The sequence below is a fragment of the Orussus abietinus genome, unplaced genomic scaffold (assembly GCF_000612105.2).
Source record: "Orussus abietinus isolate OABI.00-Male unplaced genomic scaffold, Oabi_2.0 scaffold50, whole genome shotgun sequence".
Taxonomy (NCBI): Eukaryota; Metazoa; Arthropoda; class Insecta; order Hymenoptera; family Orussidae; genus Orussus; species Orussus abietinus.
The window spans coordinates 136,778-149,909 of NW_019394232.1; the positions used below are offsets into that span (position 1 = coordinate 136,778).

Sequence of the window (13,132 nt, forward strand, 5' to 3'; positions counted from 1 at the left end):
TCCCACTTAATTATTCACTATCAGTCCAACGTCCGTCGTAGACGTGCACTATCCATACGCGCCATTCAAACGACGTGCGTCGTTTTCTATTCTAATCCAATTAAATCCTAAAACTTCATACCCCTCATTTATACTCCCATTTAAATCCCTCTTACATATACTCCTTACGGGAAATAATTTCAAATGAGATGGAAAAAAAAAAAATATATATATATAAAATGGGATTAATTAAGTTAGAGGTAGGAGCCATAAGCCAGGCCTTTCGGGAAGGAGAGCGTCCCGAAAAAGGGGGCCAGCCAGCTTAATAAGCTCGTTCCTGACACAGGGAACGGGGGAGAATAATTATGAGCTTGCGCACAACGCAGGTGAAGAGAGAAATAAAGCAGAGACCCGGCTTGTAGAGCCGAATGCAGGTGCGGTCGGACTCGGCCCGATCAAGGGAGCGCCGTTCGCGCAGAGGGACCATCTAGCTCGTTTTCGAATATTCCCCTCGTCCTCGACTGGAGAAGGGGCTCGTCTTCGCTCGAAAAAAGTTCGCGGTGGGTGCCTTTTTTCCCTGGGTGCATATCGAAATACTGGTGGATATCGTAGCGATCGCTGGCTCGCCCGGATGCTGAGGCATGCGCCCTGCAACTCCTCGGATTGATGTATCGCAGAGCGCAGGTACAAATGCTCGTATTTGCATACGTCGAGAGACATTTAATCCTATTTCTTTGATCCCTCCTCGCATCCTCGGTATTCCCGGATTATGTTCCAATCAGCGCAGATCTTTCGACTCGTTAATTAGGATACCCAACATGGGATTCCCACTCGTGGGTGTCTTGACAAGTCTTAATGTAATCTCTGTCGTTAATTGCAGACCTGGATTTATCTCCTATTATGTTCGGCTGTGACGAGTGTCTCTTTCACGTCGCAAGAGGATGTCACCACGGAAGGGCTTCAGTGTTTGCTGGAATGCATATGTCTCTCCCCCACGCAGGTAAATACGAAGTTCACGAGGAAGGTCCTGACACCCATGAAATTAAATTTTTTTTTTATAACAATTTTTCTAAACATCTATAAGCAAATTTAAAAAATAATTAAACCTCGTAGGTATCGGGACCTTCCTCATAGCCTCCATGTTCACGTGGTGAAGTTCGAAACGAAAAAAACGAATCGGTACACCCGGAGAAAAGTGTTGACTCTTCGGATGGCACTTTGACATCCCCTTGGAGGAACTGGACTAATTCCCTAATCCGCTCCAGGTCCTCTGCAACACAGGAGGCTTGCAAGACATCCCCACGAGGCAGCTTCCTACGACAGTGGAGGAGCTGTCCTTGACGAAGAATAACTTCTCCGTGATAAGGATGGAGGCATTCAACGGCCTGAAGGCGCTAAGGAAGCTGAACCTGGACGGGAACACGATTTCGCTGATAAAGCCCTTCGCCTTCCGGGGTCTTAACAAGCTGACCGAGCTCTCTATCCAGCACACGTCCCTTCCGTTCATAGGGCAATTCTCTTTTGCGGCCCTGCAGAACGTGACCGTGCTGCTGCTGGCCAACAACAAGATCGGCTACATAGAGGAGAACTCCTTTGCCGGGACCTCGAACATCAAGCTGATCCTCTTGAGCAACAATCCGTTAATAACGATCCGCGGTAACGCGTTCTCGGGGCTGAGCAACGTGGAGCACCTGATCTTGCCCTCGGGGATCCGAATCGTGGAAGCGGACTCGTTCCACGGGCTCCAGAACGTAGGGATGCTGAAGATGACCTACATGGACCTGGACAGCCTGAGGCCGAACACGTTCAACGGGCTCAGCCACGTCCACGAGCTGAACGTCCAGGACAGCGACCTCGCCGTTGTCCGCAAGGACGCCTTCAACGGGCTCAGCCACGTGGACAACATCAACATCATGAACAACAAGATAGACGCCATCGAGCAGCTGCACATCTACTCGAACAGCGCCATTGGGATGTTCAGGTTCCACGGGAACCACGTATTGGAGGCCCCTCGACCCGGCGATGCGGTCCTGGAGGTCGGCACCATCAGCGCCGTCGAGAACTACTTCCCCTGCGACTGCCAGATCCACGACGTCCTCGAGAGCGACTTCGCCAACAGCTCGGTGGTTGAATTCCAGCAGCGGAATTTCTGCATCTCGCCGCTGGAGTACAACGGCAAGCCGATGAACACGGTCGACTTCGACGTCATAGCCCGCTGCCACGAGAAGGTCGTGCACGATAATCTGGGCTCCAGGTCGAGCACCTTAGCGGGCAGCCAGCTTGTTCTTGCGATCCTTTTGCTCCCCCTCGTCTAACTTTTTCTATGGAATCTAAAGCACGTCTGTATCTAGCACGCCGCGAGGGGCAGCTTCCGTGATAGTATCTCGAGCAAGAAGGTCCTCTTCGTCGAGGTCGGCTTTCTGGAATCCACACCTCCTGGTGTGCATGCCTCCGCGGTGTTGAGCTTGCGCTGCGACCCCCAACTCTGTCGGTGTTCGTTATGTGGATATTAGGGGTGCGATGAGTTGAGTACTTCGACTCGAGTCATAAAGAATTACGAATTCCTTTGGATGGATTTTCTTCTTTGTTCTTCCTAAACGATTACAATGGTGAGAGACGTTCAAAGGAATTCTGCTCGGTGGAAGTTTCAAGTCCCATCGGCTGAGCTGACGCGCATATCCTTAAATGCAATCGAGGACAATGACCAATAGAAATGACATTAACTATACCTTGTATCGGTCCTAAACATTAATTATTCATTCCAAGATCATTTGACGTGAAACTCCTGTAGTGATCGAGCACACCGGGGAACTGCTAAGTTTCTCACTCGGTCTCTAAAGCGGTTCTCCCACATCGCCTTAACTGTACGTGCGCGAAACGAACATCGGGATGCAGGAATAATTAAGGAATTTCTGCATCTTCTCATCCTCTGCTAAAGAATTCGTGCAATCCTCGTATCGACGTCTGCTTCGTTAGTACAGCGTGGCATTCCCTCGTTTTTACCGACAGCTAGCTTAACCGGAGAAGTACTCTGTGCTTTGATCGAAGATAGACCTCTGCCAACACGGTTGAGGTTATGACTTTCTGTTAACAATAACCACAATAAAATGATTCACCACTTCGATCGACAAGTGTTGTTCATTGGTTCCCTATCATTACGAGGTTAGGGCGCACAGAAAGTGGCTTCCTTACGAGGAACAATCTTTATTTAGGAGATTTCCTATGTACACAAATGACTACCTCGTAGTTGCAATGATTTCTTTTCACTTGTACGAATAAATTATAACGCACCGAAGAGATACCTCCTTCACTGTGGTACGATGTGATTTCATGTGCTTATATGGTAAGAACTGTCACTAATATGGAAGAGGGACGGTTTTAGGGAACGGTGGTGGATCAAATTCTCCTAAGTCAGCATCGTAAGTGCCATCAATTTTGTAAATTTTCATCTCCCATGGGACTTGATTTTCCATTTCGGTTAACTGAATTCCTAGATCTTCAAGGGTAGGTAAGTCTTTCAGAACGACGTCGCTTATGTGTTCCTATAAGATAGAATTAATTTACCACGTTTGTTTATGCCGGTAAATTACTTATTTGAGCACCCCATTTGTCGGACTTTTGTTTAGAAAAGGGCTTGATCTATTTTTGGGCTTTTTAAAAATCTTTCAACCTTACTCACTTTTTCAATACCCTCCCAATGAAGGAGACCTGCTGGGTAACTAGGGCTTAATGCTGAACATAATTCAAGTTTCAAATAAAATAATGGAAAACGTTTAATATCAAGTCTTCGATATCCGTACTTCTTGGATTCGTATCTTAGGAAACCACAAAACCAATCAACCAGCTCAGACAACTTATAACGTTTCGGCCTGCAAAAAAAGTGCAAACATTTTAGAAAAGAAACTTGCATCGTGTTCTTTGAAGTAACAAAACAACCAAAATTGATGTAAGTAATATATTCTAGTTACAGACCCAACAAATTGGTATGTTTTGCCTGCCGTATTTGGATCTTTTACTAATGCTGCTATGCCAGCTGCAACATCATATACTGCAACAGGTTGTTTTTCAGTTTTTTCACCCTTCTCCCAGAGGGGTATTCCTCTGAAAGAGAATGACATTCTTTATCACTCGATTTAAATGAGTGAACTAAAATATTAAGATGACATGAAAATGGCAACAGAGAAGTTAATCATTCATGAAACTTGAAATAATTCAGTACACCCAGTTCTGAGAAAAGTTTCATAAATAAGAGCCTTGTCACTACTTATATATTACTTTAAAAATTCCATCTCAACGAAACGAATTGTTTTTTGATTACCTCAAGTGCACTCTGAATTTGGTACCGTACTGGCGAAGGAATTTATCCTCTTGGCCATATATGTCCGATGGCCGAACGATCGTAGCTTCTGGGAATTCTTTTTTTACTGCTTCTTCACCAGCCAATTTTGACTTTAAGAATCTGGAGCCAGTTTTCAAAAATTTTGGCTTATGAAGAAGGAAACAGAAATGAGTTTCGTTAACGATAGATAAGCATTCCTTACAAGAGAAGTACATTTTATAATAAAATATTCAACTCACTGGCTCATTAGCAGTCACGTTAAGACAAGAAACATGAATGAATCGTTCTACTCCAGATTGCTTTGCAAGTCTGGCAAGTCGTGCTGGCCCTTCGACATTTACATCGTTGAACTTAAAGTTCTTGGTTTCCCAATCGCAGCCAATTAAATTTACAACAACATTTGAGTATTTAATTGCTTTCAGAATGGATTCTTCATCACACAAGTGGAAAGGGCTGTAAAGCACTTGTCCTAAATCGCCACATAATTTTAACTGCATAACGTTGTAGTGATCCCCTCGAAATGGAATAATTAACTACAACATAAAGATTCATACTTTCATTTCTGCAATTTTGATAACCTCCCATACTCTCATAACATGTTTATACCTTGGATATGCAACGGAATTTACCTGTGTCCCAATTTTTCCTAATTGATTGCAGACATACCGCCCAAGAAACCCACTAGCACCAAAAACGGTGCACACGGAGCCGTTAAAAGAACTCCGCCCTCCTGTTCCTCTTTTTAGAGCCGCTGTGTTAGAATCCTTAATTATCCTCGGATTACTGGAGTAATTACACGTCTGAGTTGCTGCGCTGCTTGCCAGTAAAGTCTGTTTTTCTAGGTAAACAGCATTGCCTTGCCATTACATAATTGTTAATATCCACATCAGGGAACATATAGGTTAACCCATGAAATTAAACTATCCAAATAGCCTTTGCAGGCTGCCAGGTCGAGTTTCATTGTAATAATGATTACATACGACCTTAAGATAATTATAAATTATGAGAACAACTTACGTGCCAGTCGCAAACTGTACTTTTGAATCTGCGCCATTTCGAGATCGCGCGATGCTAATTTGAGGTTAAGGTAGCAATTATTTATCTACTCGTTACTTCGCTTATCATGTTAATCCTCTGCTTTATTCCCTATTCCGTAATTTCCAGCAGGTTATAAATTACGAATGCACTTCTTGTTCAACAATTCGTGCGCGAACAATCGTTTTTAAAGTCCCGTATGCGCAAGTCCACACTCATACATTGGATCTCCCACTTCCAGATTTGTCACCCTACATTATCGACTGATGCTTCAAATAGGCGCAAGATTTCTGTTCTTCGTTGATCGCATGTCGATAATGCCACAACACTTTTAATACTTTTCAGCCGACCGAATAAAACTGGCAAGCAAGTTCATCGTCAAGCTCGAAGATAGCGCCACCATGCATCTTCCCCATAGCCGCTATCTTGTGCCGCACGAAGGAACCAAATCATCGATACTTCGCGGCACCTTTTCCACACGAGAGGAATAATTTCCTGCCTAACTGACAGCTATTATTTAAAATAATCCCTCGACACGAGAGCGCTTAGACGTAACCTCGTTATCGTTCGAGGCGACGAGAGATTAATTCACGCCGAAGGGAAGGAGCCCGGTGACATATTTCCATACATCGAAATTCATGTCGGCGGCGCGGCCGAAATCGATGGACTAAGTAATGCCCCTTTTAGCCTCGCGCAATTACGGCCTCGTTATGAAAGAAGGCTTGTACACAGCCCCGTCGTTGTTAGGCGGAATGAAAGCGCGTCCTTAATGAATTGTCGCACTTGCGAAATAAATGGCGAATTGGCGTCGACGACGGCGTTGAATTAGCATTGAAGTTCAGGTCCGCGGGGCCGACGAAATCGATGGACTAAGTAATATTAACAGGGAAGTGCCGGCCTTGCTAGCTTTCTCAAATCGTTTCATACTTTAAAACGTGAATATGGAGACCCAAAGGTAGGTCCTGAGACTCTTGAAATTTCATTTATTATAAACTATTTTTAAAATACCTGTAAACAAATTCGAAAGGAATTGAAATTTCATGAGCTTCAGGACCTTCCTCATAGTATCCCTGTTCGCGTTGTAAAGTTTCAAACTATTAGGTGGATCGATGATCTGATGATTTTTCCCTTCTTTTTCGTATGATAAAAAATTACATTCTGTACGTCCTGCGCTATGTATCATTACGTGGAATACTCCCCTTGCGCGTCACTGCGCACCCCTGACGGGGGAATTCTGGGTTAGACATACACCATGGTTGCCATGGGACTCCTGGATTTTTTTTTTTTTTCCTTTCCAGACTTCCTGGGTCCTCCAAGCCCGCGCTTTTCCTGGGCGCAGTTCCGTGACGTCACCCTGCGCGACCTACAACCAACGCAGGGGATGCGCGAAGGTTGGTAGGTCGCCGGTGGTGTCAGGAAACAGTGGGGGTAGGTTGCACGTCGAGGGGTTGGTACCCCAGAGCGGTATAGCGTTCAGCGCGGTCTACATGCGCAGAGCGTTGAACGTGGTGGCTCCTATCGGACCGACCGCGTTCAAACCGCCGCAGGACTTGAGGAGTAAACCCGCGTAGCGTGTATTCCGCGCCGGAACCCTCGTCCTGGGGACCGCGCACCAGGACAGTCCACGCGTAAGAATTTTCGGGGACCGATCGCACCCTCGAGGAGCCGCGATCTCGATCGAGCGGGGTCCAGAGTTCATCTGGAACGAGGCTCCGAACCATGAACCCTGGGAACCAGGGAGAACCACCTGAGGAATCGCTCGGAACCGCCGATGGATCAACCTGGACGCCCATTGGTCTTATGGACGGTCCACGTGTCTCGTCCGAAGTCCCACGTGTTGCCGATGGGCAAGTTTGAAGGCACCATCGATCGCTGATCCATCCAAGCGATATATCCTGCCCGATCCCGAAGGACCATCGGATCCTGGCGTTACTATCAGTCCTTGAATGACTTGTACTCGGAGCCGATGCCTCCTTGTCATCCTAGAACCCCATCGACGGACCCAGACACCTGGAGCGCGAGGTGTACTTATAGTCTTATCAGACACCTGTTCGGCATGTAAACGTGTGTTGTAGTCCGATACGCTCGAGGGTTGATAAAATGGAATGACCAGGACTTTCGGACGTGCATTCGCGACCTAGTCCTGGCCCAGTTGGGAGGATCCACTCATTGGCGACGGAGAATCCAATAAGTGCCCCTGATGGACCCCATCAGCTGTTCGGAGGGATAAGGCACCCATCCGGCCTTCCCAACGTCCACGTGTCTTTTGCCAGCTGTTACACGTGTCGACTATACATTTACACGTGCTCTCGATACGGACGCATGCGATCGAGCTGATCAGACCGAATCGATACCCGTCGACGACAGTTCAGGGATATACTTGCTCGTGGAGTAGGGCACTCGGTCTTTCGGACCGTGTACCGTCTAATGACTCGTTTCCTTGGTCAATGTTTATCTAGATCAGCTGGAAATTTGTAGAGCCGAGTGGTTCCTCGACTCTCTCTCTCTCGGAAATTACACCGCAAACCTGAAAAACCAGACCCGGGAACACCGTCAACGAACTTGCCGACTCTGCTCCGGGGTAACCACCCTGGTCTCTTTACTCTAAGCAAATATTCATCAGCTACGACCGCTGCACGTCCGCCCTCCGCTATTTGTCTGACAGCTTCATACAACTTCGAGAACGATACGTGTTCTTGTTCTGAAACTCCACCGAAAGGGCTCCACCATGACTGACCACAACGAATAGTCCAGCTAAAATCCCAAAAATCGCATCAACGCGTCTCGACGTTTAATCGGTCGATCCGGGACAGAAGACCCCCTCATGACACAAAGAACACGTGTCTTTTGCAAACCATCTGATAAATGCATCCTCGACCACCAGCGCTATCGACGGCAATCTACGGAATCGACGTTATGGATTCAGCGGACTTGTTCTTAAGGTGACTTGACTTTTTACCGATTTTTTACTATTCTTTACGGTCTTTGGCCAGATCTTTGGTCTGGTTATCGCAGATATTCCATTAAAATTGGGGGTTGTTGGGCGATTTGAAAATGTGTCTTTGGCGCCATGTTGGCCAAGCTGGGACTTGTGGAAACCTCGCAACAGGTTAAGGTGCGTGATGTTTCCACACATTGCGTGATCTCGAGAAGGGCGGCGTGGTTATTTTACGAACTCTTAATTAGCACGGGGAAAAACTAACATTAGGAACGCCTAACGAGGGTGGGTACGGAATTTTACATCGCCCCCGGAATGAAATATAAACCGACGATCTTTTTATGGATTACGGAATATCCCGCCACCTGTACCAATGTTTTATATGGAACATTATGGAATTATGTTAGTAAGGTGCCCGAAGGACGGGTTATTATTCCACTGACTCTTTTTTTCCTTTCTCAAGATTAGGAGAAAGTGTTAAGGGCGATGCCTTATTGTGCCGTGCAAGGGATGATCGATGGAGGGACGTTTGCTTAGGGGGGAAATTTATTCATCGCTTCGAGTTGGCTATCCAATCGATTCGAGGTGGAATTAATTCCTCGATTACCTGCTCGATGAGACCAGGTGGACTTGCGCGGGAAATTTCAGCCCAGGAATTCTCTCCTCCCTCGTTGTTCATCGAGAAAGTGAATTATATCACCGATCGATATCCGCGACTCATCGAGATATTATTACATTCATCTTTTAACGTTCCAATTTCTTTCCCTCTATCTATAACATCCACTTCATCCATTTGCACGCACAATTTTAAGAAATATTAAATGATTATTCTGCATTCATGTTTCATGCTTAATTGAGGGGGATGACACTTATCCTAAATATTAATTAACCATATCTGGTAGTTGAAATAATTACGCAATCGCGATTATCGTCGTCGTTCCGGAGGTTAATTGTTTCTCAATGCGATTGTTCATTATTTCGGGCATATGTGGTATTCATTGATGCATCAGCGATGTGCATGCATAGAATCATGCCTCCGGATAGCGATCGATGCAATGCCAATAATAATCGTCTTATTTGCAATGCGTTGCATGCAGGCAAATTACCGTTTCGCGGACCTGCGCTTTATTTAAATATTGCAAACGTTTCCATTTGCTAGTCGGAAGGATAAAGTATCCTCATCGACAGAGATATGCAAATCGTCATACGCGAAAGAATAGTGAAAATTCACTGGGAAAAATCGGTCCGAAAAATTCAAATTCGTCACAGACGAGGGGAAAAAAAAAATCAGTTTCGCCGTCGGTCGTATTTCTTTTTTTTTTTTTTATTTTAATAAATATTCATACACGCAAATTCCGAACGGTATGTATCAATTGATTTCCCCGGGAAAGCTTGAATTTGAAAATCGATTCGGAGGGAAACTTTTCATTCGCGGTGCGATCAGAAAGTTCGGTTGAGTTTCACGGCAAATGGAAACAATTAAATAAAATCATCCCATCCAATAGTTCATTGTCCGATCATTGTTTCCTTCCAATGATTTCTTAGTAGAATTGTCTTTAAGGGATGCCGTCAAAGTCCGCCATTACGTTTTCCAATTTCGAAGGCTTCGTTCTCGGGACATCCGTGAAATCCTGAAATCCCGAAATCCCGAGGGTGCGGTCTCTCCCCTGGGTCTATTTACAGGAGGCACAGACAGGGGGATGAAAATTTGACACCCCGCTAGAAAAATCCGACACCTTTCTTTGAGTTAACCGCGGCATGACGTGACCAAACATTCGAGGGAGGAGCACACGGTCGAAGAAGCAACGGGTTGCGTGACGGCCATTTGCACGACTCCAATTTTCCTTTTTCCCCTCTTATTCCTTCTCGCTCAAAGAATCGCCGCCTCGCCCGACTCTGCCCCAGAAATACGGCATTTTCCTTCTGGCTGATATTTTCGCTGCACTCGGTGGGTATTTTTATAATCGGTTTTCATTTTGCGCTCCGCACTCGCATTATGGAGTTTACTGCACACTAGTGGAACGGTCAGGGCAATGCACGGACTCGTAAGTAGAAAAAGTACGGTCAGCCACGGGCGCACTTGACACTGAACGATGTGAGACAATTGTTAGATTCTCTACTTGGAACATTAATAAATAATGTACGACTGTGCACTCATCGGCTCGATTTATTCGTTCGTTAATTTAGATATAATACCTATTTAATCTGGAGCATTATTTCAGTTGTACTCTGTGTACTTGTTTGCCAGAGGCTACAAAAGCCCGGGTTCCCTAGCCTACCCAAAGTTAAATCGATACCCGATGTTTACGCGTAAACAGGCTCAAAGGATATCGCATAAATATCCCATAACTGACTAAAAATTCCGCCTCACCTCCGGTAACCTAATTACCCAAAAGCTTTTCCCTAATTACCCTTTATTAGTTCGGACGTTTGAATTAAATCCCCACCTTCGAGGTCCACGTACCGGCGCGTCAAAGATGCATATCAAAAAACGAGGAGATAGGTAACGCAGTTCCCGCCAGGTATCTCCGGCCCCAATTACCCTCCACTTTAATCAGCATTTCGACTAGAGGGTGGGAATGAAGTCACACACGCAAGAGAAAAGGAAGGAAAAATAGAAGAAAGGAGAAAACGAGTCGAAATACCCTCTGACGCCATGGCCCTCTTCTCGCTGACCGTTCGTCTCGACCGCGGACATTTCTTTTTATATTTTATTAAGGGCAAACAAAAAAAATGGGGAAAAAGCTACGAAACTCGCGACGCGGTTGTCCCTAGTTATCTCGGCCTGAATTACTCGGCACTTTAATCATCATCCCGACGAGAGGTGGAATAAAGGGACACGCGTGGAAAAGAAACGAGTCCAGCTTGCACTTGGTCGCCATGGTCCGAGGGTACTCCTTTCGACGACCATAACCTTTTGTTATCCACGAGCTGGTTTCGCTCTGAATTACTCTTATCTCACCTCGCCCCGAAAGAGCACCCTCCAGGGTAAGAAAAGAAAATACCGCCACCTCTGAAAATACCCCAGGACAACGACTCTTCTTGTAACGATGCAACGAATTAATTCCTAAATCACCTTCTGCTTCGGTGGAATTTTTTTACAGGTAATTGCATGCATGAATTTGCCAAGCTTGCCAAAAGTGATCGAGTGGACCAATTGTTATCTATCTATTCGGGAGATTTCGGTGTAACGCCGATAATGCAATTGCAATGTTCGCAGCATTGTGCGCAACATTTACCCTCGAGTGCGAGTTTCCGTTTCTGCGGTAAATTAATGTCTCGTGTAGATTTTCCCAGGCATGACGTTACGATCCATTTTATTGATAGGCACTTCCGACCCGAATGCATCGATTTCCAGATTTTACGGCACGGCGGATTAAAGGAGGCATCCCTGATTTATGTTAAACCACATTCGGGATAAATAAATCGCGGCGTAAACCGGCTTAATAAAAGATCCCGAACAGCTTCGATAAATTCCAAGTCCTGGCCATCGTAGAAGTTCGACGTTTCCCTCTTTTTTTTTCCCCCCCAAAAAAAGAAGGAAACATCCCTTCAACTTCGGAAATATGTCAGCCCTTAAGAAACCAATACCCTAATTCATCGTTCAGACATTAAATGAATAATCCTCCTCGACTTTACACGTCCTACTTGAATTTTACAAATATTTTATAACAACGGATCTCGAGTAGAAAATTGATTTTGCTGGCGTTTCCGGCTTTGTTCCAGGAGGCACCAGGAGTAAACCCGGAAATCTCCTGGCAAAGGACGAAAGGCGACCCGAAAAGCCGCTGGACATTCATTGCGTGACGTAATGGTCGTAATTGCGACGGCCGGGCGATGAAGCACCATCACCGACCACCAAAGCCTCCACCACGTGTCCCTCAGGACTCCTCCGGTATCCCGTTCCCGATCCTGACCCGACCTCTGGTCCTTTCCCCTAAGAGGGATCTCTTCCTGGCCCCGGAAATCGGACCGGACGTCCCGGTTCGATTCCTCTCCAGGAATGAGGGACCGTCCTCGACAGAGGGATCACCGCGGCCAGACCATGCCGTTGGAAGAGGTGCAAGGATTGTTGGCTCCCACCTCCAGGACAGGTGAGTTCGGCACCTAACTCTCATCCCAATCTACGCCCATCTTCGGTGTTTGGTGCTGATAGTCTATAATCGATGATTAGCATTAGTCGATAGTGACCGATGGTGCCGATCAGCAGCAATGGGTGCTGGTCGGCGTCCATAGTAGAGTCAACACTAGAGGCGTAACCATTTCTGCGATCGATGTCGAGGATGTAGAGGAGCTGGAAACGCAAATTGCGAGAGTTTGAACAAGATGGAGTCTTGTATTTATACGGAACACCCGTACAGAGGCACTTCTGTTTGGCCGTTTGTTGTCCAGCGGGAACGCCACCAGCGACAAAGGCTCTCCGACGTCCCCTTCCACCCTCCACGTTTTGGTCACCTCGATGCGAGGTTGACGAGAACTTGAATTAGTCCCGTCCTAGTCGCAACCAGGAATTTTTTACGAAAATAGGGGAAACCGGAGTAAAAACCGAGAACCGAGAGGTGGGGTTAATCTTTACCGGGATGCAGCTCTCGTTACTGCAGCCGCGTACTTAGAGACTTTGGAAATAATACCGGCACGGTTACAGACTAGAGAGCAAAGCGGAACTCCCTGGAAACACCAGCAAAACGCAAAATCCGGGTATGCCGAAAAACATTAACGGCTCGTTAGACCTATCTGATCCAATTTTAGGGGACCGATACGCGATAACTAAAAATGGTTCTCGTGGGAACGTTTCCATCCGCAACCTTTGGCTCACTTATTTAGGTAAGTAGGTCCCCGGG

General features: G+C 46.2%; 2 protein-coding genes across 4 annotated transcripts; one reads left to right on the forward strand and one right to left on the reverse strand.

Moving 5' to 3' along the window:
* The first annotated feature begins 296 nt into the window (after positions 1-296).
* Positions 297-3,103, forward strand: LOC105703444 (insulin-like growth factor-binding protein complex acid labile subunit). Its single transcript, XM_012431851.1, has 3 exons — positions 297-663; positions 860-979; positions 1,245-3,103. Exons 1-3 carry the CDS (start codon positions 646-648, stop codon positions 2,292-2,294), a joined length of 1,188 nt encoding a protein of 395 aa, XP_012287274.1. The 5' UTR covers positions 297-645; the 3' UTR covers positions 2,295-3,103.
* On the reverse strand, positions 2,545-5,598 carry LOC105703443 (NADH dehydrogenase [ubiquinone] 1 alpha subcomplex subunit 9, mitochondrial). 3 transcript variants are annotated; one of them, XR_002762240.1, is made up of 8 exons: positions 5,336-5,598; positions 4,948-5,174; positions 4,558-4,851; positions 4,298-4,464; positions 3,952-4,080; positions 3,659-3,848; positions 3,271-3,521; positions 2,545-3,063 (listed from the first exon to the last, which is right to left on the reverse strand). XR_002762240.1 is itself a non-coding variant. In XM_023432898.1 (7 exons), exons 1-7 carry the CDS (start codon positions 5,370-5,372, stop codon positions 3,336-3,338), a joined length of 1,230 nt encoding a protein of 409 aa, XP_023288666.1. In that variant the 5' UTR covers positions 5,373-5,598; the 3' UTR covers positions 3,168-3,335. The 3 variants fall into 3 exon arrangements, 2 of the variants coding, with proteins under 2 accessions (XP_023288666.1, XP_012287273.1); XM_023432898.1 differs by lacking the exon at positions 2,545-3,063 and having other exon boundaries at positions 3,168-3,521; XM_012431850.2 differs by lacking the exon at positions 2,545-3,063 and having other exon boundaries at positions 3,168-3,521; positions 4,948-5,156; positions 5,336-5,596.
* Between the last annotated feature and the right edge of the window lie 7,534 nt (positions 5,599-13,132).